At 47.5% G+C, this 26,571-nt stretch overlaps 2 protein-coding genes and 1 long non-coding RNA gene across 7 annotated transcripts in view; 2 read left to right on the forward strand and 1 right to left on the reverse strand.

The window, feature by feature from the left end:
• LOC140403125 (interleukin-12 receptor subunit beta-2-like) overlaps positions 1-9,833 on the forward strand; it is a 182,832-nt gene extending 172,999 nt beyond the window's left edge. For all 5 annotated transcript variants that reach the window (XM_072490770.1, XM_072490771.1, XM_072490772.1 and 2 more), the window contains 2 exons: positions 4,244-4,337; positions 8,778-9,833. In XM_072490770.1, the coding sequence (XP_072346871.1) occupies positions 4,244-4,337; positions 8,778-9,203 (520 nt within the window). In that variant the 3' untranslated portion in view covers positions 9,204-9,833. The remainder of the gene's footprint in view (positions 1-4,243; positions 4,338-8,777) is intronic.
• The window catches only part of LOC140403128 (uncharacterized), a 437,756-nt gene extending 411,540 nt beyond the window's left edge, over positions 1-26,216 (reverse strand). The window contains exon 1 of the long non-coding RNA XR_011938256.1: positions 26,164-26,216. This is a non-coding gene — a long non-coding RNA (uncharacterized lncRNA). The remainder of the gene's footprint in view (positions 1-26,163) is intronic.
• An 83-nt stretch (positions 26,217-26,299) lies between these two features.
• LOC140403129 (transportin-2) overlaps positions 26,300-26,571 on the forward strand; it is a 46,373-nt gene continuing 46,101 nt past the window's right edge. Inside the window, exon 1 of the mRNA XM_072490781.1 lies at positions 26,300-26,423. The gene's annotated coding sequence lies outside the window, so the exon portion shown is untranslated. The remainder of the gene's footprint in view (positions 26,424-26,571) is intronic.

Here is a 26,571-nt window from a genome sequence, read left to right on the forward strand (position 1 = left end):
AATTGCCAAATAAAGGTGACCAAAAAGTTTAGGAGGGGTTATTGGGTTACAGGGATAAGGTGGAAGTGAGGGCTTAAGTGGGTCGGTGCAGACTCAATGGGCTGAATGGCCTCCTTCTGCACTGTATGTTCTATCTTCAGATTCTCAGGCCCTGGGGATTTATCCGCCTTCAATTCCATCAATTTTCCCAGCACCATTTCTCTACTAATGTTGATTTCCCTCAGTTCATCCCTCTCACAAACCTTTCATTCTCCAACATTTCTGGTATCTGATTTGTGTCCTCTTTTGTGAAGACAGAACCAAAGTATGTATTCTTTGCTCAGCCATTTCTTTGTCCCTCATTATTTATTCCCCTGTTTCTGTCAGTAGTGGGCCTACCTTTCTCTTTACCAATCTCTTTCTCTTCACATATCTGTAGAAACTCTTAGTGTCAGTCTTTATGTTCCCTGCAAGCTTCCTTTCGTGCTGTACTTTCCCTCCCTTAATCAATCCCTTCGTCCTTCTTTACTGAATTCTAAACTGCTCCCAATCCTCAGACCTATTATTTTTCTTGGCCAATCTGTATGCTTCTTCCTTGTATCGGATACTATTTCTAATTTCCTTTGAAAGCCATGGATTGGCCCTCCTACCCCCTTTGCTTTTGTGCCAGACAGAAATGAACAGTTGCTGTAGATCCTCCATGCGTTTCTTGAATGTTTGCCATTGTCTATCCACTGTCATCTCTTTAAGTAACTCTCCCCAATCTATCAAGGCCAACTCATGCCTCATTTCCTCATAATTCCCTTTATTAAGATTCAGCACCCTAGTCTCCGAATCAACTACTTCACTCTCCATCTTGATAAAAAATTCTATCATGTTATGGTCGCTCATCCCCAAGAGGCCTCGTACAGCCAGATTGGCAATGATTCCCTTCTCATTACACAGTACCCAGTCTAAGATGGCCTGCTCTCTAGTTGGTTCCTCCACATATTGGTCAAGAAAACCATCCCGTATACACTCCAGGAATTCCTCCTCTACGGCATTGTGGCTAATTTGAGTTGCCCAATCTATGTGAAGATTAAAATCACCCATGATCATCGATATTCCCTTATTACATGCATCTCTAATTTCTTGTTTAATGCCATTCCCAACCTCACCAGTGCAGTTTGGGGGTCTATATATGACACCCACTAATGTTTTTTGTCCCTTGGTATTTCTCAACTCTCCCCATCCAGATTCCACATTGTCAGAGCTAATATCCTTTCTCACTATTGTGTTAATTTCCTCTTTAACCAGCAGGGCCACGCCACCACCTTTTCCTTTATGCCTGTCCTTCCTAAATACTGAGAACCCTGGGACATTCAGTTCCCATCCCTGTTCACCCTGCAGCCATGTCTCCCAATTATATCATACCCATTTATATCTACCTGCGTGATTAGTTCATCGACTTTATTGCAAATGCTCCGTGCAGTAAGGCACAGAGCCTTTAAGTTTGTCTTTTTCACAATGTTTGTCTTGCTCCCAATATTTTTCTCTCTGGCCCTGTTTGAATTTTGTCCTTGGTTTCTCCACCTATCACTTTTCTTATTCACTTTTCTACCTTTTGCTTTTGTCCTTGCTCCCTCTGTCTCTGACTCCTTGCGTAGGTTCCCACTCCCCTGGCATATTAGTTTAAACCCTCCCCAACCGCTCGAGCAAATAACCCCCCTAGGACATCAGTTCCAGTCCTGCCCAGGTGTAACCCGTCCAGTTTGTACAGATCCCACCTCCCCCAGACCCGGTCCCAATGCCCCAGGAATCTGAAACCCTCCCCCTGACACCATCTCTTCAGCCACGTATTTATTCATCCTATATATCCTGTCATTTCTACTCTGACTAGCACGTGGCACCGGTATTAATCCTGAGATCACTACCTTCGAGGTCCGATTTCTTAACTTCCTTCCTCGCTCCCTGTATTCTGCTTTTAGGACCTCATCCCTTTTTTTACCGATGTTGTTGGTACCGATGTGAACCATGGGCACTGGCTGTTCACCCTCCCCCTCCGGAATGTCCTGTACCCGCTCCGAGACACCCTTGACCCTAGCACCAGGGAAGCAACATACCATCCTGGAGTATCGTTTGCAGCCACAGAAACGCCTGTCTGTTCCCCTTACAATTGAATCCCCTATAACTATTGCACTGGGGCTATTTAGCACAGGGCTAAATCACTGGCTTTGAAAGCAGACCAAGGCAGGCCAGCAGCAAGGTTCAATTCCTGTACCAGTCTCCCTGAACAGGCGCCGGAATGTGGCGACTAGGGGCTTTTCACAGTAACTTCATTTGAAGCCTACTTGTGACAATAAGCGATTTCCATTTTTCACTTATTACCCCTCCCCTCTGTAGCAGAACCAACTGTGGTGCCTCGAGTTTGGCTGTTGCTGTATTCCCCTGCGAGGCCATTCCCCTCAACAGTATCCAAAATGGTATATCTGTTCTGCAGGGGAATGGCCACAGGAGATTCCTGCACTACCTGCCCCGCTGTCTTGTGCCTTATAGATGGTGGATAGGCTTTGGGAGGGATCAGGAGGTGAGTTACTTGCCGTAGGATTCCGAGCCTCTGACCTGCCTTGGTAGCCACAGTATTTATGTTGATGGGTCCAGTTCAGTTTCTGATTAATGGTAACCCCAGGATGTTGACTGTAGGGGATTCTGCAATGGTAATGCCATTGAATGCCAAGGGGCGGTGGTTAGATCCTTTCTTGTAGATGGTCATTGCCTGGCACTTGTGTAACTTGCCACTTGTCAGCCCAGGCCCGGATATTGTCCAGGTCTTGCTGCATTTGGACATGGACTGCTTCATTACCTGAGGAGTCGCGAATGGTACTGAACATTGTGCAGTCATCCGCAAACATCCCTACTTCTGACCTTATGATGAAAGGAAGGTCATTGATGAAGCAGCTGAAGATGGTTGTGCCTAGGACACTATCCTGAGGAACTCAGATTATTGACCTCCAACCACCACAGCTATCTTCCTCTGTGCCAGGTATGACTCCAACCAAGAGCGCCCCCCCCCCCCCACATCGGATTCCCACTGACTCCAATTTTGTTTGGGCTCCTTGATGCCAGAGTCGGTCAAATGCTACTTTGATGTTACCTCTTCTTTACACTTGTGCTTGCATATGAATAGATACTGATCGTCACGGGGAAACATGTGTGTTGGTGTGTGCCTGCATGTGTGAGTGCACTCACAGATTTGTTGTGTGCCCTCACTTCATCCTTTCTCAAATTTCCTCTGATATCGGGGTGATATCTGTACTAGGCAGTGGAAAGAAAGCAGAGGGAGAAGGTGGTCCGCTGGAGCCCAGCTGAGTGAGCTTCGGATGAAGTTCCATGGGTGAGGTCCTGCCATCACTCTTCACCAATACCTTGCTGATTTGCTAAAATATTACACAGGTACTGCAATGAGTTTGCACCATGCCCAATACTGATAAGTAATAGAGAGGGGTTAAATTTAAAAAGACAGCTCAGCCTGTATCCACACAAGATGTATGTTAACGATCTCTGGTACTGTCAGATGTGATTTGTACCACATTTGAACAGGCATGCTGAGATGGCAATAATTTCTCCAATCATCTGTGTTACCAACTACCTAGCTGTGTCTGTGTGAAACGTCAAGAACCCTGGCCCCAAACCTCACATCTTCCACCCCACTCGCCCCTCAGCATGTGTCAGCCACCCCCCTGGGTGATTCAATGCACTGAATGTTGGACTAGCGCCTTGTGCTGTGAGGGCCCAGAGAGTGGTGAGAAAGTGGAACTTGTCAGCACAAGGAGCAGTTACGGTGAATTGATTCATTTAAGTGGCAGTCAGACAGGGGAGGGACATGAGGAGAAAGGAATAGAAGGGTATTCTGGTAGTGTGAGGTGAAGTAGGGCAAAAGGAGGTTCAAGTACAGCATTGACACGTGGGCTGTTCCTGTGCTTTATGTATTACATCTTCTATGTAACCCCGTGTGGCCTATTTCCTCTGGTAGGGGAGTCCAGAACAAGGGGCCATAATCTGAAAATTAGAACTAGGCCATTCAGGTAGATGGAATGAAGTCCTCCTTTCCACAGTGGAAATCTGGTACGCTCTGTCATTGAGGTTGAGGGTCAATTGACAATTCCAATACTGAGATTGATAGATTTCTGTGAGGCAAGGGTACTCAAGAGTTATTGAACTAAAGTAAGTAAATGGTGGGGCAGTTAAACAGGCTGACTGTCTATTCTTGCTGCATGTCTTTCAGGATACAAAGCTGCGGTGCCTTCTACTTACCTCAGTGGTGTTGCCAGAAAATTCCAGATCCAAGAAACAGCAGAGTCACTGGCCACTCCCCACAGGTGAGGACTTCCATGTTCCATGATGTTTTAATCAAACTTCTCAATGTTCAGAGTAGAAGACATGGAGTAGCCCAGAACTGAACAGCTCCCCCCACGCCCCCCCTCCCCCCACCATATCCTTTTTTGGGCCAGCACCTGGCCTGCATTTCGTGATCCCCCAGGTCCGCCCTCAATGTCCACCGTCATCGATCCCTTCCCAGCTGCGCCACACCAACCACACCCATGTCACCAACCCTCCTCCCCCACCCTCAAAGGACCAACTCCACCCCCCCCCCCCACCATGCCTTCCTCCTGGCAATCCCCACTTCCGGTTAACTAGCCCGCCCAGACAGCATTGTGGCCCCCACCCAAGGCCTCCAACCACCCTTCCTCAGTTCAGTTCCCCCCCCAACCAACTCAACCGCCAATCTCGAAAGAGTAACAAAAAGAACACTCACTTTCACTGCTCCCCCGCAAGGACCTGCCCCAGAAAACCCACCACCAAACACTTTAGAAGCGCACAAAACGCTTCCAAAATTCAATGTCCTCACACTCCTCCCTGTCCATTGTCCCTCATAAATTCCATCGCTGACTCTAGTGTCAAAATAAGGCTCTTGCTTCTGGAAAGTCACCCAGACAGGCCGGGTACAATACCCCAAACTTCACCCCCAAGTTAATTAATCCAATTAAACCCGGCCCTCCTCTTCACCAGCTCCTGGTACACCCGCAGCTCGTTACTTTCCCAGGTACATTTTGTGATCTGCCTTGCCCGTCGATCTACTCTTTGTCCAGAAAACGGTGCAACCGAACCACCATCACCCTCGGCGGCTTGTCTGCCCGCCTGGGGCCTCCTCCTCGGCACCCTGTGCAACCGCACCACCATCACCCTCGGCGGCTTGTCTGCCCGCCTGGGGCCTCCTCCTCGGCACCCTGTGCAACCGCACCACCATCACCCTCGGCGGCTTGTCTGCCCGCCTGGGGCCTCCTCCTCGGCACCTTGTGCGCTCGGTCCACCTCGCGAGGCTGATCGAAGGCTCTCTCTCCCATCAACATCTCCAGCATCCCTGCCACATACACAGCGGCCTCCGCACCTTCAGGCATCCCGACAATCCTTAGGTTTTTCCTCTGGAGCGAATCTCCAGATCATCCACCTTCTCCCTCAGCCTCTTGTGGCTGTCCCGCATCACTCCCAACTCTGCCACCAACAAGGCCACCTGCTCCTCGTGCTCCCCCACTGCCTCCTCCACTTTCTGGGTAGCTTGGCCCTGGGACTCGAGCCTCTGCTAAACTCACTCAATCCTAGAGGCTCCACCACCTCGGCCAGGGCGTCCAGGGCCTCTCTCCTCTGCTGAACTCGTTGTTCAAGAACTGCTGAAACGACCACTAGGCAGGCAGCACACCCCCTTGTCCTCCGGCCTCTTTTCCTATGATGCAGCATGCAGACTCTCCTGCTCCTACTGCCCTTTCTTTCTTGCACCACTCCTTGTCCACCAACCATACCAGAGGAGTATTACCTTCCCCAGGCACGGCTGTACCTATTGCCCTCAAATACTATGCCCTTAGCACAGGAAAACGACCAAAACAATCCGCCTTGAGTGGGAGCCACCAAATGAGCGACCACTCACTCCATGGCCGCCACCGGAAGTCAACAAGTTTATTATTAACACAGGTGTAACCACATTAACATGACGGAAAATAGCTTTAATAGTTAAACAATTCTTAAAAATAAAAGGAAACCCTTCAACTACGAACTTATTCCTTCGCTATCTCCAAATAAGCAAACCTATTACAGGTCATAAGCCACTGGTAAATAAAGTTAGCAAACACGGGGATACTTCCTGTCTTCTTATGTAGAGCTCCTTTCTGAAAAGTAGAGAGAGAACTTTCCAGGCACAACCTGCAAATGCTTCTGCCTTTGTCAGATTCCTGCTCAACCTGACATTTGGCAAAACTGCTGCTCAACTTAAAAACTCTTAGCAGACTGCAAAACGTATATCAATCTTCAAAACTACAGACAGACTTGGCTCCTCCCATTGATTACATAATCTCTATCTCACTCAGAGGTTCCATGACATGCTTACCTAAGTCAAAACACAATGTCTCAAATTATCTACTCTCCAGGTAAACTCCAGAAATCATAACAAAGTTCCATTAAGCCTCTCTTTGTAAACAAGTAAATGGTTGAAATTAGTAATTATCCCACTGTTACAACATCTTAATTTCATCTTTTGCAGACTCACCGCCTGCCTGTATGTTAAACTAGGATTTTTGAAAATATCACTGCAACAAATATATATATATACATGTCTGAACCCAGGCTTTCAATAATATTACTGCAACAGATATATACTACAATCTATATAAAAACTTCCTACATTCATCACATGTTCCCGTGACAGCCTCCCCGAACAGGTGCCGGAATGTGGCGACTAGGGGCTTTTCACAGTAACTTCATTTGAAGCCTACTTGTGACAATAAGCGATTTTCATTTCATTTTTTCATTTTTCATTTCATGTTCTTGTGCTGTATTCAACTTTAATTGAGTCTATCAGGAAAGATATGGGTGGTGGCAACCGTTTGGCGACTTCTTTGCGTGAAATTCATTGTCAGCAGACCGGGGTGGGGGGGGAAGAGTAGTTTAGAGTAGGGGGTCAATAAGGGTGGGACCTGTACGAGAGGTAAATGGCTTTTGCACTATATTTATGGTTTCATGTATATTGTTTATTTTGTTGTTTTTACTATACCAAAAATACCCCAATAAAATGTTTATTACAAAAAAAGGAAAGATATGGGCCTAAGAGGCTGACAATCCCAAGCAGGGAAGGCACTCGGGTCCAGGCCTCCCTGTACACGGATGGTGTTGCCATCTTCAGCTCACGGTCTGTTGACTGATGAGCTTCTGCTATCAGTTCAAACTGGCCCAAGAATTAGTTTGGCAGGTGGTAGGAAGGGCACTCCCTGTCAGATCCTTCATGCACACGGTGCCTCATGTTACCCTCAAGGTGGCTGTGACCATTATCCACTTCCTTCCAGAATGTAATTTTGCAAAGAAGGTCTGCAAAGAGATGCAGTAATTTTTGTCGTGTAGCCACCTAAAATGGCTGATTCCCTATTAATTTGGCCAAAACCCGATATAAAATGGCTAACCGAAAAGGCTGATGGGAAAAGCAGCCAACAGGACACAAACGGACAGCTGCAGACAGAATAGCGTATTCGGCTCTGGGGAAGTCGGCCCAGACCGATACCTGCGACCATTAGCAGCACATCAACCCAGCCATCTGCAGTTTAATCGGCTATCCCCGGGAACAATTGCTACAAATTAGCAATTGAATGCCGGGCCAGACCTGTCGGCGCCTGCAGTGGCCGAAACAAAGACAGGTGAACGACCACCCCCCGATCGAGGAATCGCCCCATTATTGGAGCATATCGAACCCAGTGATTGGGAACAAGTCCAATCACTTGGGACTCAGGGTCAAGGGCCGCCCCGAGAGGCGGGAAGCCCCTGGGCCCTATAAATTGAGGGGCCAAGTTCAGATCTCTCTCTCTCTCCCTTCTTCGCCTGCTCGAGACCTTCGCAAGAACATCGACCAGAAACAGTAAGTCTGACTCCAGCGATCGCCACCCGATAGAGATTCCTAGCCATCGACCCGTATCAGCCTTTTGAATCCCGCAGACCAGACCCAATTCGATAAACCATTTGTTTCCCTGACCTGGTGGGCCATCCCCAAAAGTTAAGTATTGGCCAGTAGTGGTAGGTAGTGATATAGATAGTAGGATTATTGTGTAAACATTACTTGTTGTATATAATCAATGACCGTTGATTTCAATCTTACTAAGCGGTGTGCTGACTTATTAATCATAACTCGAGCTTGAACCACGTGGCGGTATCAGAAAGATACCTAGCGACTCGTGAGCAAAGGTGACATAATCAGAGCTAATAAAACTAAGGCTAAAAAGAGCAACAGTCGAGACTCAGCTTGGGTAACCCTGTGAAGCAGGACTGTATGCTCTACGGACTGTTCCCACGGACGCCCAGCGAGACAAACATCAACTGCTACTGGAGGGCCAGTGAAATATGCTCTTTGGTCTTTGTAACCTTCCAGTGCAAAGGGCTGTTGACAACCAAGTGTTGCCAACTGGCACATTCCACGGTCTAGGTCTTTGTGCTGAGCGACACATTACAGCTTGAGAAAGACACTGTCTCGTGTCCTCACACCATTGTACACCCGGGGATGGAACCTGTGAAAGACTCTGCCTGCACCAGAGAATGTTTGTGTGAAAATTACGAATTATAGGTGCCTCAGAGAGCCACATTCTGTACCGGATTACACTTTGCATAATGGCGATTATGAAGTGATCTTTTTGCAAAATTTTATGACTAAACCTTTTTTTGACAAAATCAAGTAGAAACTGCTGTTAACGATGAGTTCTGATCTTTGTTTTTTCCCTATCTATCATCAGGCCAATTACATTGCAAACCACCTTTACCCGATGGATGAGCCAGTGCCTGCAGAAGTGGAAGAGATTGAAAATGAGAACTCTGAGGCTCCAATAATAAAGAGAAATAATTCCACTCTGGAAACAGACAGAGAGCCCAGCACGGAAGGTCAGCATTGGACTAAAATTATAACTCCCGAGTCAGAGACTCCATCTCTAGGTGTGGAGAAACCTCCAGAGGCCCCCCGTTGTCTGGGTGAGAGCCACGTGAATCAGACACCCAGCAGCACAAGATTAATGGGGGGAGGAGCCCCTTTTATCTCTGGTTATGAGAAACATTTCATGCCATCAGAGGAAGAATTGCTCAATAACGAATGGCAGTTAGAAAACCGGGGGGAGTGGCTCGGATTGGGAGGTATCGCTGGTGACCTTTCAACCTCGGTGGACTGAGATAACAGAGAACCTCGATACATAACGTAAACCAGCCTCTGTTGCTGCTCGCCTCAGCCCCATGAAGGCACAAGTTTAGCATAACTAATCAAAGAAGATGAGCAGGAGGGATAAAGGAAGCCATTGGACCGGGTAACCTCAAGTGTTCCATGGAAATCTATGTTCTCCAACCTTTCCGGACACAATTCCAGGATTTGTACCTCATTCTTTGACTGAGACTTTGACTGGTCTTTCTGTGACTTCCTGAAGCTGGTCACCAACTCTCTTCTTTTATCATCCATTACTTTCAAGAGGAGTAATCGTTTTGCGCCATACCTCATGCTTCTTTACATACCTTTGAGAAGTCGTCAACAAGCTACCTGTTCTCAGGACTGAGAGCCTGTCATCCTCCAGTCTTTCCTGACACCCCAACCTGCCCCCCTTCTGTTTTCCAACACTCAGACTGGTGGCTTGACAATGCTTCCCAGCATCTGATTGTATTATGATCACCAGCTTCATATTTTGTATATGATTGTAAATTCTTCAATGTTGAATATTGAATAAAGTCAAATTAGGAAATAGTAAGAAGTAATTTGCTTGAATCGGTATTTTAACAATAAAATGTTAATGTAGGCTCTGAAACATCTATGAACGGCACAATATAGATTTCAAAAAACTGTTGGTAATGTTTTGTTATTTACCGCACAGAGGAGCCCATTCAGCCCATCGTGTCTGCACTGGTGCCCAAGAGAGCAACCCAGCTAGTCCCGTTCCCCAGCCCTTTCTCCGCAGCACTCTAAATTTATCACTTTCAAATATATATCCAACTCGGTTTTGAAACCTCCAATGGAATCCGCCTCCACCACTCTCCCAGGCAGCACACTCCAAACCCCAACAACTCTCTGAGTAAAGACATTTTTCCTCATCTCACTCCCAGCTCTCTTGCTGACCATCTTTTGTGTAAAATAAATTTAGAGTATCCAATTATTTTTTTTTACAATTAAGGGCCAATTTAGCGTGGCCAGTCCACCTACCCTGCACATCTTTGGGCTGTGGGGGTGAAACTCATGCGGACACGGGGAGAATGTGCAAAACCCACACGGACAGTGACCCAAGGCCGGGATCCGAACCCGTGTCCTCAGCGTCGTAGGCTGCAGTGCTAACCACTGTGCCATGTGTCGCCCTTCTTGCTGACCATCTTGAAATTGTGACCCCCCCCCTAGTCACTGACATACCAACCAGTGGAAACAGAATGTCCTTCTTTACCCTGTCAAAATTGTGCAGAATTTTGAACGCCTCAATAAGGTCACCTCTTAATCTTCTCGGCTCCAAGGAGAACAAGCCCAATTTCTCCAATCTTTCCTTGTATCTAAAATTCCTCATTCCTGGCATCATTCTAGTAAATGTCCTCTGCACTCTCTCCAGGGCTTTAACATCCTTCCTTAAATAAGGTGCCCAGAACTGAACACAATACTCCAAATGTGGTCTGGCCAATGATTTGTAGAGGTGCAGCATCACTTCCTTGCTTTTATACTCTATGCCTTTATTTATAAACCCAAGGATGCTCTAAGCCTTCTTAACAACTGTTTCAACTTGTCTGAACACCTTCAGAGAATTATGCTCTTGAACCCCGAGGTCGCCCTGCTCCTGGACTCCCCTCAAAGTTGTACCATTGAGCCTGTATTGTCTCCCCGTGTTTCTTCTACCAAAATGCATTACCTCACATTTCACTGCGTTGAAGTTCATCTGCCAGGTGTCTGCCCATTTGGCCAACTTGTCAATATCCCTCTGAAGTCGCTCAGCGTCATCCTCACACTTCCCTATTCTCCTTAGCTTAGTATTATTTGGTAAATCCAGTCGATTTCGGCGGGAGAATCAGCTGGTGAGTCAGTTTCAGCGGGAGCAGTGCGTAAGTGGCTGCTGGGAGGTAAGTCTGTCCTTTAAAAGCACTTGTCTTTGCAGGGGCAGGCCAGTCGATTTCGGCGGGAGAATCAGCTGGTGAGTCAGTTTCAGCAGGAGCAGTGCGGAAGTGGCTGCTGGGAGGTAAGTCTGTCCTTTAAAAGCACTTGTCTTTGCAGGGGCAGGCCAGTCGATTTCGGCGGGAGAATCAGCTGGTGAGTCAGTTTCAGCAGGAGCAGTGCGGAAGTGGCTGCTGGGAGGTAAGTCTGTCCTTTAAAAGCACTTGTCTTTGCAGGGGCAGGCCAGTCGATTTCGGCGGGAGAATCAGCTGGTGAGTCAGTTTCAGCGGGAGCAGTGCGGAAGTGGCTGCTGGGAGGTAAGTCTGTCCTTTAAAAGCACTTGTCTTTGCAGGGGCAGGCCAGTCGATTTCGTCGGGAGAATCAGCTGATGAGTCAGTTTCAGCGGGAGCATTGCGGAAGTGGCTGCTGGGAGGTAAGTCTGTCCTTTAAAAGCACTTGTCTTTGCAGGGGCAGGCCAGTCGATTTCGGCGGGAGAACAGCTGGTGAGTCAGTTTCAGCGGGAGCATTGCGGGAGTGGTTGCTGGGAGGTAAGTCTGTCCTTTAAAAGCACTTGTCTTTGCAAAGCAGGCCAGTCGATTTCAGCGGGAGTGGAGCTGGCTGGTTAGTCAACTTCAGCAGGAGCTGAGAATTATTATTTTTTTTAAATTAGTGTTTTAGGCGGGAACAGGAAGTCGACCCGCGGACGTCTGGGAAGACCCTCACCAATAAATTCTGGTGGAGAGGAAACCCGAGACACTACACGTGTAGTGTCTCCCACCCGCCCTCCTCCTCTAACCTAATAATAAAACCCATTGGTCTGAGGTAAGTACCATATTTTATTATATTATTATTATTTTTTATAAAAAATTTAATTTAGTTGTTAGCCAGATCTTGGTAGAAAGTTAGAGGAATGGCAGGGAAGGGAGTGCAATGTTCCTCCTGCAGGATGTTTGAGGTGAGGGATGCAGTTAGTGTCCCTGCTGATTTTACCTGCAGGAAGTGCTGCCATCTCCAGCTCCTCCAAGACCGAGTTAGGGAACTGGAGCTGGAGTTGGAAGAACTTCGGATCATTCGGGAGGCAGAAGGGGTCATAGATAGCAGCTTCAGGGAATTAGTTACACCAAAGATTGGAGATAGGTGGGTAACTGTAAGAGGGACTGGGAAAAAGCAGTCAGTGCAGGGATCCCCTGCGGTCGTTCCCCTGAGAAACAAGTATACCGCTTTGGATACTTGTGGGGGGGGGGACTTACCAGGGGTAAGCCATGGGGTACGGGCCTCTGGCACGGAGTCTGTCCCTGTTGCTCAGAAGGGAAGGGGGGAGAGGAGCAGAGCATTAGTAATTGGGGACTCTATAGTCAGGGGCACAGATAGGAGATTTTGTGGGAGCGTGAGAGACTCACGTTTGGTATGTTGCCTCCCAGGTGCAAGGGTACGTGATGTCTCGGATCGTGTTTTCCGGGTCCTTAGGGGGGAGGGGGAGCAGCCCCAAGTCGTGGTCCACATTGGCACTAACGACATAGGTAGGAAAGGGGACAAGGATGTCAGGCAGGCTTTCAGGGAGCTAGGATGGAAGCTCAGAACTAGAACAAACAGAGTTATCTCTGGGTTGTTGCCCGAGCCACGTGATAGTGATATGAGGAATAGGGAGAGAGAGCATTTAAACACGTGGCTACAGGGATGGTGCAGGCGGGAGGGATTCAGATTTCTGGATAACTGGGGCTCTTTCTGGGAAAGGTGGGACCTCTACAGACAGGATGGTCTACATCTGAACCTGAGGGGCACAAATATCCTGGGGGGGAGATTTGTTAGTGCTCTTTGGGGGGGGGGTTTAAACTAATGCAGCAGGGGCATGGGAACCTGGATTGTAGTTTTAGGGTAAGGGAGAATGAGAGTATAGAGGTCGGGAGCACAGATTTGACGTCGCAGGAGGGGGCCAGTGTTCAGGTAGGTGGTTTGAAGTGTGTCTACTTCAATGCCAGGAGTATACGAAACAAGGTAGGGGAACTGGCAGCATGGGTTGGTACCTGGGACTTCGATGTTGTGGCCATTTCGGAGACATGGATAGAGCAGGGACAGGAATGGATGTTGCAGGTTCCGGGGTTTAGGTGTTTTAGTAAGCTCAGAGAAGGAGGCAAAAGAGGGGGAGGTGTGGCGCTGCTAGTCAAGAGCAGTATTACGGTGGCGGAGAGGATGCTAGATGGGGACTCTTCTTCCGAGGTAGTATGGGCTGAAGTTAGAAACAGGAAAGGAGAGGTCACCCTGTTGGGAGTTTTTTATAGGCCTCCTAATAGTTCTAGGGATGTAGAGGAAAGGATGGCGAAGATGATTCTGGATAAGAGCGAAAGTAACAGGGTAGTTATTATGGGAGACTTTAACTTTCCAAATATTGACTGGAAAAGATATAGTTTGAGTACAATAGATGGGTCGTTTTTTGTACAGTGTGTGCAGGAGGGTTTCCTGAAACAATATGTTGACAGGCCAACAAGAGGCAAGGCCACGTTGGATTTGGTTTTGGGTAATGAACCAGGCCAGGTGTTGGATTTGGAGGTAGGAGAGCACTTTGGGGACAGTGACCACAATTCGGTGACGTTTACGTTAATGATGGAAAGGGATAAGTATACACCGCAGGGCAAGAGTTATAGCTGGGGGAAGGGCAATTATGATGCCATTAGACGTGACTTGGGGGGGATAAGGTGGAGAAGTAGGCTGCAAGTGTTGGGCACACTGGATAAGTGGGGCTTGTTCAAGGATCAGCTACTGCGTGTTCTTGATAAGTATGTACCGGTCAGGCAGGGAGGAAGGCGTCGAGCGAGGGAACCGTGGTTTACCAAGGAAGTGGAATCTCTTGTTAAGAGGAAGAAGGAGGCCTATGTGAAGATGAGGTGTGAAGTTTCAGTTGGGGCGATGGATAGTTACAAGGTAGCGAGGAAGGATCTAAAGAGAGAGCTAAGACGAGCAAGGAGGGGACATGAGAAGTATTTGGCAGGAAGGATCAAGGAAAACCCAAAAGCTTTCTATAGGTATGTCAGGAATAAGCGAATGACTAGGGAAAGAGTAGGACCAGTCAAGGACAGGGATGGGAAATTGTGTGTGGAGTCTGAAGAGATAGGCGAGATACTAAATGAATATTTTTCGTCAATATTCACTCAGGAAAAATATAATGTTGTGGAGGAGAATGCTGAGCCGCAGGCTAATAGAATAGATGGCATTGAGGTACGTAGGGAAGAGGTGTTGGCAATTCTGGACAGGCTGAAAATAGATAAGTCCCCGGGACCTGATGGGATTTATCCTAGGATTCTCTGGGAGGCCAGGGAAGAGATTGCTGGACCTTTGGCTTTGATTTTTATGTCATCATTGGCTACAGGAATAGTGCCAGAGGACTGGAGGACAGCAAATGTGGTCCCTTTGTTCAAAAAGGGGAGCAGAGACAACCCCGGCATCTATAGACCGGTGAGCCTCACGTCTGTAGTGGATAATGTCTTGGAGGGGATTATAAGAGACAAGATTTATAATCATCTAGATAGGAATAATATGATCAGGGATAGTCAGCATGGCTTTGTGAAGGGTAGGTCATGCCTCACAAACCTTATTGAGTTCTTTGAGAAGGTGACTGAACAGGTAGATGAGGGTAGAGCAGTTGATGTGGTGTATATGGATTTCAGCAAAGCGTTTGATAAGGTTCCCCACGGTAGGCTATTGCAGAAAATACGGAGGCTGGGGATTGAGGGTGATTTAGAGATGTGGATCAGAAATTGGCTAGCTGAAAGAAGACAGAGGGTGGTGGTTGATGGGAAATGTTCAGAATGGAGTACAGTCACAAGTGGAGTACCACAAGGATCTGTTCTGGGGCCGTTGCTGTTTGTCATTTTTATCAATGACCTAGAGGAAGCCGCAGAAGGGTGGGTGAGTAAATTTGCAGACGATACTAAAGTCGGTGGTGTTGTCGATAGTGTGGAAGTAGCAGGTTACAGAGGGATATAGATAAGCTGCAGAGCTGGGCTGAGAGGTGGCAAATGGAGTTTAATGTAGAGAAGTGTGAGGTGATTCACTTTGGAAGGAATAACAGGAATGCGGAATATTTGGCTAATGGTAAAGTTCTTGAAAATGTGGATGAGCAGAGGGATCTAGGTGTCCATGTACATAGATCCCTGAAAGTTGCCACCCAGGTTGATAGGGTTGTGAAGAAGGCCTATGGAGTGTTGGCCTTTATTGGTAGAGGGATTGAGTTGCGGAGTCGGGAGGTCATGTTGCAGCTGTACAGAACTCTGGTTCGGCCGCATTTGGAGTATTGCGTACAGTTCTGGTCACCGCATTATAGGAAGGACGTGGAGGCTTTGGAGCGGGTGCAGAGGAGATTTACCAGGATGTTGCCTGGTATGGAGGGAAAATCTTATGAGGAAAGGCTGATGGACTTGAGGTTGTTTTCGTTGGAGAGAAGAAGGTTAAGAGGAGACTTAATAGAGGCATACAAAATGATCAGGGGGTTAGATAGGGTGGACAGTGAGAGCCTTCTCCCACGGATGGAAATGGCTGGCACGAGGGGACATAACTTTAAACTGAGGGGTAATAGATATAGGACAGACGTCAGAGGTAGGTTCTTTACGCAAAGAGTAGTGAGGCCGTGGAATGCCCTACCTGCTACAGTAGTGAACTCGCCAACATTGAGGGCATTTAAAAGTTTATTGGATAAACATATGGATGATAATGGCATAGTGTAGGTTAGATGGCTTTTGTTTCGGTGCAACATCGTGGGCCGAAGGGCCTGTACTGCGCTGTATCGTTCTATGTTCTATCTGCAAATTTAGAGATTTTGCCCTCAACACCCAATTCTAAATCATTTACATAAATCAGAAAAAGCAAGGGTCCCACACTGAGCCCTGGGGGACACCACTTTCAACTCTCTCCAGTCTGAGAAATGCCATCTATACCTACCCTCCGTTTCCTATCTCTTAGACAACTTCTAATCCATGCTGCCAAGGACACATCAATCCCAAACATTTTTAATGCTAACCAACCTGCCATGTGGCACCGTATCAAATGCTTTCTGAAAGTCCAAATGTACAACATCCACGGCACCACCTTCACCCACTGCCTGTGTCACCCAATCAAATAACTCAATTAAATTTGTCAGACATGAAAATGAAATGAAAATCGCTTATTGTCACAAGTAGGCTTCAAATGAAGTTACTGTGAAAAGCCCCTAGTCGCCACACTCCGTCACTGTTCGGGGAGGCAGGTACGGGAATTGAACCGTGCTGCTGGCCTGCCTTGGTCTGCTTTCAAAGCCAGTGATTTAGCCCTGTGCTAAACAGCCCCAACAGACATGACCTGCCCTTGACAGAGCCATGCTGACTGTCTAGTATTAACTTATTTTTCTCTAAGCGTATATTTATCTCATCCCGTATTACAGCCTCCATCAGTTTTCCCACTGCCTAGGGCAATTTAGAATGGCCAATTCACCTAACCTGCACATCATTGGACTGTGGGAGGAAACCGGAGCACCCGGAGGAAACCCACGCAGGCACAGGGAGAACGTGCAGACTCTACATAGTTACCTAAGGTCGGAATCAAACACAGGTCCCTTGCGCTGTGAGGCAGCAGTGCTAACCCGGGTCCCTGGTGCTGTGAGGCAGCAGTGCTAACCCGGGCCCCTGGCGCTGTGAAGCAGCAGTGCTAACCCGGGCCCCTGGCGCAGTGAGGCAGCAGTGCTAACCTGGGACCCTGGTGATGTGAGGCAGCAGTGCTAACCTGGGACCCTGATGCAGTGAGGCAGCAGTGCTAACCTGGGCCCCTGGCGCAGTGAGGCAGCAGCGCTAACCCGGGTCCCTGGTGATGTGAGGGAGCAGTGCTAACCCGGGTCCCTGGTGCTGTGAGGCAGCAGTGCTAACCCGGGTCCCTGGCGCAGTGAGGCAGCAGTGCTAACCCGGGCCCATGGCGCTGTGAGGCAGCAGTGCTAACCCAGGCCCCTGGCGCAGTGAGGCAGCAGTGCTAACCTGGGACCCTGGTGATGTGAGGCAGCAGTGCTAACCTGGGACCCTGGCGCAGTGAGGCAGCAGTGCTAACCCGGGCCCCTGGCGCAATGAGGCAGCAGCGCTAACCCAGGTCCCTGGTGATGTGAGGGAGCAGTGCTAACCCGGGTCCCTGGTGCTGTGAGGCAGCAGTGCTAACCCGGGTCCCTGGTGCAGTGAGGCAGCAGTGCTAACCCGGGGCCCTGGCGCAGTGAGGCAGCAGCGCTAACCCGGGCCCCTGGTGATGTGAGGCAGCAGTGCTAACCCGGGTCCCTGGTGCTGTGAGGCAGCAGTGTTAACTCGGATCCCTTGCGCTGTGAGGCAGCAGTGCTAACCCGGGTCCCTGGCGCTGTGAGGCAGCAGTGCTAACCTGGGTCCCTGGCGCTGTGAGGCAGCAGTGCTAATCTGGGACCCTGGCGCTGTGAGACAGCAGTGCTAACCTGGGACCCTGGCGCTGTGAGACAGCAGTGCTAACCTGGGACCCTGGCGCTGTGAGACAGCAGTGCTAACCTGGGACCCTGGCGCTGTGAGACAGCAGTGCTAACCTGGGTCCCTGGCGCAGTGAGACAACAGTGCTAACCCGGGTCACTGGCTCTGTGAGGCAGCAGTGCTAACCTGGGTCCCTGGCGCTGTGAGGCAGCAGTGCTAACCTGGGACCCTGGCGCTGTGAGACAGCAGTGCTAACCTGGGTCCCTGGTACTGTGAGGCAGCAGTGCTAACCACTGTGCCACCGCGCTGCCTGAAGGAACAAAGAAAAGGTGCAATTTCATTGCTTAGTGTAGTCTACAGGCCACCAACCACTGGGGAGAATGTAGAGAAACAAATTTACATGGAAATTACAAAGAGATGCAAACAAATCTCAGAGTGGTTATAATGGGGGACTTGAATGAACCAAATGTATACTGGGATAGTAGGAGTGTGAAGGGGCAAAAGTTCCTGGGTTGTGTTCAGGAAACATTTCTTCAGCTGTATGCTTCCAGTCCAATGGCCACTGGATCTGCTCCTTGGAAATGAGGTGGGCCGAGTAGATCGAGTGTCAGCAGGGGAACAATTCGGGGATCATTGTATTGCACGTTTCAGGCAGACTATGGAAGAGGACAGGGAGCAATCCAGAGGAAGAATAATGAACTGGGGGAAAGCCAACTTCAATGCGGTAAGAATGGATCTGGGACAGATAAAATGGAATGAAAGGTTGGCAGAGAGCCGGGAGCTGAACAATGGGCTGTCTGCAAAACAGGGATAGTTTGCGCACACTCAAGTATATTTCCTAGAAAGGGAAAGACAGGGTGAACAATCTCCGGAACAGGTCTCCGGATGAACAAAGAGATAAAAGAAAAAGTGTTCTTATGGAACCACAGAATTCCTACAGTGCGGGAGGCTGCCATTCGGCCCATCGAGTCTGCACCAAACCTCCGAACGAGCCCCCCACCTCGACCCACTCCCCATCCCTATCCCCATAACCTAACCTGTACATCCCTCGACACCAACGGACAATTGACCATGGCCAATCCACAGAACCTATACATCTTTGGACTGCGGGTGGAAACCGGAGCACCCGGAGGAAACCCACGCAGGCATGGGGAGAAAGTGCAAACTCCACTCTCTGGTGTAGTGAGGCAGCAGTGCTAGCCACTGTGCCACCATGCTACCCACAGGAGGCTGGTGAAAATGCAATTGAGAACCAAGCTGAATAGAGAATGGTCAGAGAGGTGAAAATGCAAATAGCAGAAGCTAAGACAGAGTATGAAAAGGGAGTGACAGTTAACAGAAAAGAAAATTACAAACTCTTCTACAGGCACAGAAATAGTAAAAGGGCTGTAAAATGAGGATTTGGGTTGATGGGGAGGCGGTAGCGTAGTATGGGAGCTGGTAGAGTAGTGGTATTGACACTGGACTAGTAATCCAGAGAGTCAGAGTACTGCTCTGGGCTCTCAGTTTCAAATCCCGCCAATGCAATTGGTGAAATTTTAATTCAATAAAATAAAATTTGGAATTAAAAGTCAAGTGATGGCCATGAAACCATTGTCGATTGTTGTAAAAACCCATCTAGTTCACGAATGCCCTTTAAGAAAGGAACTCTGCCGTCCTTATCTGATCTGGCCTACATTTGACTCCAGACCCACAGCAATGTGGTTCAGTCTTAACTGCCCCTTGAGGGCAATTAGGGATGGGCAATAAATGCTGGCACAGTGACACCCACGCCCCATGAACAAATCCAAAAAAAAATCCAAAACGGAATTTATTCGTGAAGGCAGAGGGAACAGCTGAAGTATTAAATTAATTATTTGTGTGTGAAGATGCCATCCACACCAGATGGCGGCACGGGTGGCACAGTGGTTAGTACTGCTGCCTCACATGTAGGCCAGACTCCTAAACGACCCTCTTATGGGCTGACCTCATTAACACTACACCCTGTATGCTTCACCCGATGCCGGTGTTATGTAGTTACATTGTGTTGTGTACCTTGTGTTGCCCGATTATGTATCTTCTTTTATTTCCTTTTCTTTTCAAGTACTTAATGATCTGTTGAGCTTCTCACAGAAAAATACTTTCCACTGTACCTCAGTACACGTGACAATAAATAAATCCAATCGACAGTGGTTCGATTCCCGGCTTGGGTCACTGTCTGTGCGGAGTCTGCACGTTCTCCCCGTGTGTGCGTGGGTTTTCTCCGGGTGCTCCGGTTTCCTCCCACAGCCCAAAGATGTGCAGGTTAGGTGGATTGGCCGTGCTAAAATTGCCCTTTAATGTCCAGGAATATACAGGTTGGGTGGGGTTATGGGAATGGGGTGGGGGAGTGAGCCTAAGTAGGGTGCTCTTTCAGAGGGTCGGTGCCTCATATTCTATGAATCAATACACCAGAATTATTTTGAAATATTTTTATTTGTTCTTGGGATGTGGGCATCGCTGGCTGGGTCAGCATTTATTGCCCATTGAGCATTAAAGAGTCAACCACATTGGTGTGAATCTGGAGTCACATGTAGGCCAGACCAGGTAAGGACGGCACATTTCCTTCCCTAAAGGACATTAGTGAACCAGATAGGTTTTAACGACAATCAACAATGGTTTCATGGTTACCTTTAGACTGCTAATTCCAGATTTTTATTGAATTCAAATTTCACCATGGTGGGATTTGAACCCGGGACCCCCCCGAGCTTGACTCTGGGTCTCTGGATTACTAGTCCAGCAACAATACCACTACGCTACTGCCTCCCCTTTTAAGGAGATGATATTGGAGTAGTTAGAGTTGAGAAACCACCAGGGCCAGACGGGATGTATCTAAGGATACTGAGGGACATGAGAGAGGGATTTGCAGAATCACCGGCCATAATGTTTCAGTCTTTCCATAGACTTGGGTGGTGCAAGAAGATTGGAGAATTTCAAATGCTACATCCTTGTTCAAGAAAGGGTGTAAGGATGAGCCCAGTAAATACAAGCCAGTCAGTTTAACGTCAGTGGTAGGAAAACCTCTAGAAATAATAATCCGGGACAAAACTAATAGTCACATTGATAAATGTGGGTGAATTAAGAAAAGCCAGCATGGAGTTATTAAGGGAAAATTGTGTTTTTTTGAAGAGGTAACAGAGAGTTGATGAAGGCAATGCTGTTGATGTGGTGTACATGGATTTCCAAAAGGCATTTGATACAGGCCTGTACAACTGACTTGTGAGCAACGTTATAGCTCATGGAATAAAAGAGACAGTAGCAACATGGATATGAAATTGGCTGAGTGGCAGGAAACAGGGAGAACATAGGAATTAGGAGCAGTAGACAATTCAGCCCCTCGAGAAGTGGTTAATGGATGTTTTTCAGGCAGGAGGAAGATTTGTAGTGAAGTTTCCCAGGGTTGGTGTTAGGACCCTTGGTCTTCCTGATATATAATCATGACCTAGAGGTTGTCATACAGAGCACAATTTCAGTGTTTGTGAATGATAAGGAACTTGGAAACATTGTGAAGCTTGAGGAGGATTCTGTTGAACATGTAAAGGAAAAATTGGTGGAATGGGCAGACAGGTGGCAGATGAAATTTAATGTGGAGAAAGATGAAGTGATTCATTTTGGCAAGAAAAACATGGAAATTAAATATAAAATGTGTACAATTCTAAAGGGGGCGGGGGAACAGAGAGACCTGGGTGTATAGGCATAGTGTATAGCCCATGTCATTGAAGGTAGAAGGACAAGTTGAGAGCACAGTTGATAAAGCATGCAGTTTCCAAGGCTTTATTAATAGGGTAATAGAAGACCAGAACAAGGAGGTTATGTTGAACTTTCATAAGTCACTAGTTCAACCTCAGTTCAGTTGGAGTATTGTATCTAGTTCTGGGTGCCAAACTTTGGCATAAATGTGAAAGCATTGGAGAAAGTGCAGGAAAGATTCACAAGAATGGTGTCTGGGCTAAGAAACTTCAGTTATTAAAGATAAATTCGAGAATTTTGGCTGCTTCCTTAGAGAAGATAAGGTGAGAGGATTTTTGATGGAAGTATTCAAAATCATGAGACATCTGGGCAGAGCAGACAGGGAGAAACTGCTCTCGCTTGTGAATTGATCGAGATTGAGACAGCACAGGTTTAAAGAAAAGGCAGCAAAAGCAACAAGAAGAAAAGCTTTTTCACAAAGCGCTTGGTTGGGATCTGTAATGCTCTGCCTGAGAGTGTGGCAGCGGCAGATTCAATCAATGCAGTCAAAACAGTGGCAGACTGTGATCTGAAAAGGAAGAATGTGCAGCGTTACGGGTAGAAGCTGGGAGAATAGCACAAAGGGATTGTCCATTCGGAGAGCTGGTGCAGAATCGATGGGCCAAATAGCCTCTTTTGTGCTGTGGCAATCCTGTGATTTTGTTTTTCTTTTGTCAGTGACCTTAAGTCGGCGTTCTGTGATTAGCGACCTTTTCGCCAATGGGTATCGGTTTCCCCCTCACGGCCCCAATCGACTTTGTCCAGTCCCTTGACTGAGCAGGGATGAATTACATAGAATTTACAGAGTAGAAGGAGGCCATTCGGCCTATCGAGTCTGCACCAGCTCTTGGAAAGAGCACCCTACCCAAGGTCAATTATCCCCATAACCCAGTAACCCCACCCAACACTAAGGGCAATTTTGGACACTATGGGCAATTTAGCATGGCCAATCCACCTAACCCGCACATCTTTGGGCTGTGGGAAGAAGCCGGAGCACCCGGAGGAAACCCAGGCACACACTGGGAGAATGTGCATACTCTCTGCACAGACAGTGACCCAAGCTGGGAATCGTACCTGGGATCTTGGAGCTGTGAAGCAATTGTGCTACCACAATGCTACTGTGCTGCCCAAGGTTGGTGGTGGGCAGAATGTGGCATTCTCTCCAGGTTGTGACGATTTCCGGTTGCGAAGCAGAGAGTGAAAATGTATCTGTGGAGTCTCTCTCAAGTCATGTGGACTTGAAACATTAACTCTGTTTCTCTCTCCACAGATGCTGCTGAGTTAATCGAGCATTCTGTGTTTTTATTTCCGATTTCCAGTATTTTATCAGAGGGTGTGAGAGCACATTTGCTGGGGGTTGTTCACAGACTCAGTATTTTATCAGAGGGTGTGAGAGCACATTTGCTGGGTGTTGTTGAGAGTCTCAGTATTTTATCAGAGGGTATGAGAGCACATTTGCTGGGTGTTGTTGAGAGTCTCAGTATTTTATCAGAGGGTGTGAGAGCACATTTGCTGGGTGTTGTTGAGAATCTCAGTATTTTATCAGAGGGTATGAGAGCACATTTGCTGGGTGTTGTTGAGAGTCTCAGTATTTTATCAGAGGGTATGAGAGCACATTTGCTGGGGGTTGTTGAGAGTCTCAGTATTTTATCAGAGGGTATAGGAGCACATTTGCTGGGTGTTGTTGAGAGTCTCAGTATTTTATCAGAGGGTATGAGAGCACATTTGCTGGGTGTTGTTGAGAGTCTCAGTATTTTATCAGAGGGTGTGAGAGCACATTTGCTGGGGGTTGTTCACAGACTCAGTATTTTATCAGAGGGTGTGAGAGCACATTTGCTGGGTGTTGTTGAGAGTCTCAGTATTTTATCAGAGGGTATGAGAGCACATTTGCTGGGTGTTGTTGAGAGTCTCAGTATTTTATCAGAGGGTGTGAGAGCACATTTGCTGGGTGTTGTTGAGAATCTCAGTATTTTATCAGAGGGTATGAGAGCACATTTGCTGGGTGTTGTTGAGAGTCTCAGTATTTTATCAGAGGGTATGAGAGCACATTTGCTGGGTGTTGTTGAGAGTCTCAGTATTTTATCAGAGGGTATGAGAGCACATTTGCTGGGTGTTGTTGAGTCTCAGTATTTTATCAGAGGGTGGGAGAGCACATTTGCTGGGTGTTGTTGAGAGTCTCAGTATTTTATCAGAGGGTATGAGAGCACATTTGCTGGGTGTTGTTGAGAGTCTCAATATTTTATCAGAGGGTATGAGAGCACATTTGCTGGGTGTTGTTGAGTCTCAGTATTTTATCAGAGGGTGGGAGAGCACATTTGCTGGGTGTTGTTGAGAGTCTCAGTATTTTATCAGAGGGTATGAGAGCACATTTGCTGGGTGTTGTTGAGAGTCTCAATATTTTATCAGAGGGTATGAGAGCACATTTGCTGGGTGTTGTTGAGTCTCAGTATTTTATCAGAGGGTGGGAGAGCACATTTGCTGGGTGTTGTTGAGAGTCTCAGTATTTTATCAGAGGGTATGAGAGCACATTTGCTGGGTGTTGTTGAGAGTCTCAATATTTTATCAGAGGGTATGAGAGCACATTTGCTGGGTGTTGTTGAGTCTCAGTATTTTATCAGAGGGTATAGGAGCACATTTGCTGGGTGTTGTTGAGAGTCTCAGTATTTTATCAGAGGGTGTGAGAGCACATTTGCTGGGTGTTGTTGAGAGTCTCAGTATTTTATCAGAGGGTATGAGAGCACATTTGCTGGGTGTTGTTGAGTCTCAGTATTTTATCAGAGGGTATAGGAGCACATTTGCTGGGTGTTGTTGAGAATCTCAGTATTTTATCAGAGGGTATGAGAGCACATTTGCTGGGTGTTGTTGAGAATCTCAGTATTTTATCAGAGGGTATGAGAGCACATTTGCTGGGGGTTGTTGAGAGTCTCAGTATTTTATCAGAGGGTATAGGAGCACATTTGCTGGGTGTTGTTGAGAATCTCAGTATTTTATCAGAGGGTATGAGAGCACATTTGCTGGGGGTTGTTGAGAGTCTCAGTATTTTATCAGAGGGTATGAGAGCACATTTGCTGGGTGTTGTTGAGAGTCTCAGTATTTTATCAGAGGGTATGAGAGCACATTTGCTGGGTGTTGTTGAGAGTCTCAGTATTTTATCAGAGGGTATGAGAGCACATTTGCTGGGTGTTGTTGAGAGTCTCAGTATTTTATCAGAGGGTATGAGAGCACATTTGCTGGGTGTTGTTGAGAATCTCAGTATTTTATCAGAGGGTATGAGAGCACATTTGCTGGGGTTTGTTGAGAGTCTCAGTATTTTATCAGAGGGTATAGGAGCACATTTGCTGGGTGTTGTTGAGAATCTCAGTATTTTATCAGAGGGTATGAGACCACATTTGCTGGGGGTTGTTGAGAGTCTCAGTATTTTATCAGAGGGTATGAGAGCACATTTGCTGGAGTTTGTTCACAGACTCAGTATTTTATCAGAGGGTGTGAGAGCACATTTCCTGGGTGTTGTTGAGAGTCTCAGTATTTTATCAGAGGGTTTGAGAGCACATTTGCTGGGTGTTGTTGAGAGTCTCAGTATTTTATCAGAGGGTGTGAGAGCACATTTGCTGGGTGTTGTTGAGAATCTCAGTATTTTATCAGAGGGTATGAGAGCACATTTGCTGGGTGTTGTTGAGAGTCTCAGTATTTTATCAGAGGGTGTGAGAGCACATTTGCTGGGTGTTGTTGAGAGTCTCAGTATTTTATCAGAGGGTATGAGAGCACATTTGCTGGGTGTTGTTGAGAGTCTCAGTATTTTATCAGAGGGTATGAGAGCACATTTGCTGGGTGTTGTTGAGAATCTCAGTATTTTATCAGAGGGTATTAAAGCACATTTCCTGGGTGTTGTTGAGAGTCTCAGTATTTTATCAGAGGGTATGAGAGCACATTTGCTGGGTGTTGTTGAGAGTCTCAGTATTTTATCAGAGGGTGTGAGAGCACATTTGCTGGGTGTTGTTGAGAATCTCAGTATTTTATCAGAGGGTATGAGAGCACATTTGCTGGGTGTTGTTGAGAGTCTCAGTATTTTATCAGAGGGTGTGAGAGCACATTTGCTGGGTGTTGTTGAGAGTCTCAGTATTTTATCAGAGGGTATGAGAGCACATTTGCTGGGTGTTGTTGAGAGTCTCAGTATTTTATCAGAGGGTATGAGAGCACATTTGCTGGGTGTTGTTGAGAATCTCAGTATTTTATCAGAGGGTATGAGAGCACATTTCCTGGGTGTTGTTGAGAGTCTCAGTATTTTATCAGAGGGTGTGAGAGCACATTTGCTGGGTGTTGTTGAGAGTCTCAGTATTTTATCAGAGGGTATGAGAGCACATTTGCTGGGGGTTGTTGAGAGTCTCAGTATTTTATCAGAGGGTATGAGAGCACATTTGCTGGGTGTTGTTGAGAGTCTCAGTATTTTATCAGAGGGTATGAGAGCACATTTGCTGGGTGTTGTTCACAGACTCAGTATTTTATCAGAGGGTATGAGAGCACATTTGCTGGGTGTTGTTCACAGACTCAGTATTTTATCAGAGGGTGTGAGAGCACATTTGCTGGGTGTTGTTGAGAGTCTCAGTATTTTATCAGAGGGTGTGAGAGCACATTTGCTGGGTGTTGTTGAGAGTCTCAGTATTTTATCAGAGGGTATGAGAGCACATTTGCTGGGTGTTGTTGAGAGTCTCAGTATTTTATCAGAGGGTGTGAGAGCACATTTGCTGGGTGTTGTTGAGAATCTCAGTATTTTATCAGAGGGTATGAGAGCACATTTGCTGGGTGTTGTTGACAGGCTCAGCCCGGCCCTGAGGCTCCTACCTGCCGCCGCACTCTGGCCCGAGGCTCCAGACCGCCGAGTAGGCCCGGTCTCCATGGTAACAGGGGCATGGCCGGGGGCGGAGCCACGGGCCGGGAAACCCCGTGGCGGCGCGCGGGGCAGGCCGGGAGGCCGCGCGGGGGCCGCTGGAAGGGGACGGCCCCGGTCACGTGGGGCCCGGGCGGCGGCGACGATTGGCGGCCGGGAATTTAAACCCGGGGCCGGGGGAGCGGCGCGAGAGAGAGAGCGAGAAAATAGAGAGGTAAAGATAGAGAGAATGTGTGAGAGGGGTAAAGATAGAGAGAATGTGTGTGAGAGAGAGAGGGGTAAAGATGGAGAGAATGTGTGTGAGAGGGGTAAAGATGGAGAGAATGTGTGAGAGGGGTAAAGATAGAGAGAATGTGTGTGAG

Source organism: Scyliorhinus torazame, chromosome 27 (assembly GCF_047496885.1).
Source record: "Scyliorhinus torazame isolate Kashiwa2021f chromosome 27, sScyTor2.1, whole genome shotgun sequence".
Taxonomy (NCBI): domain Eukaryota; kingdom Metazoa; phylum Chordata; class Chondrichthyes; order Carcharhiniformes; family Scyliorhinidae; genus Scyliorhinus; species Scyliorhinus torazame.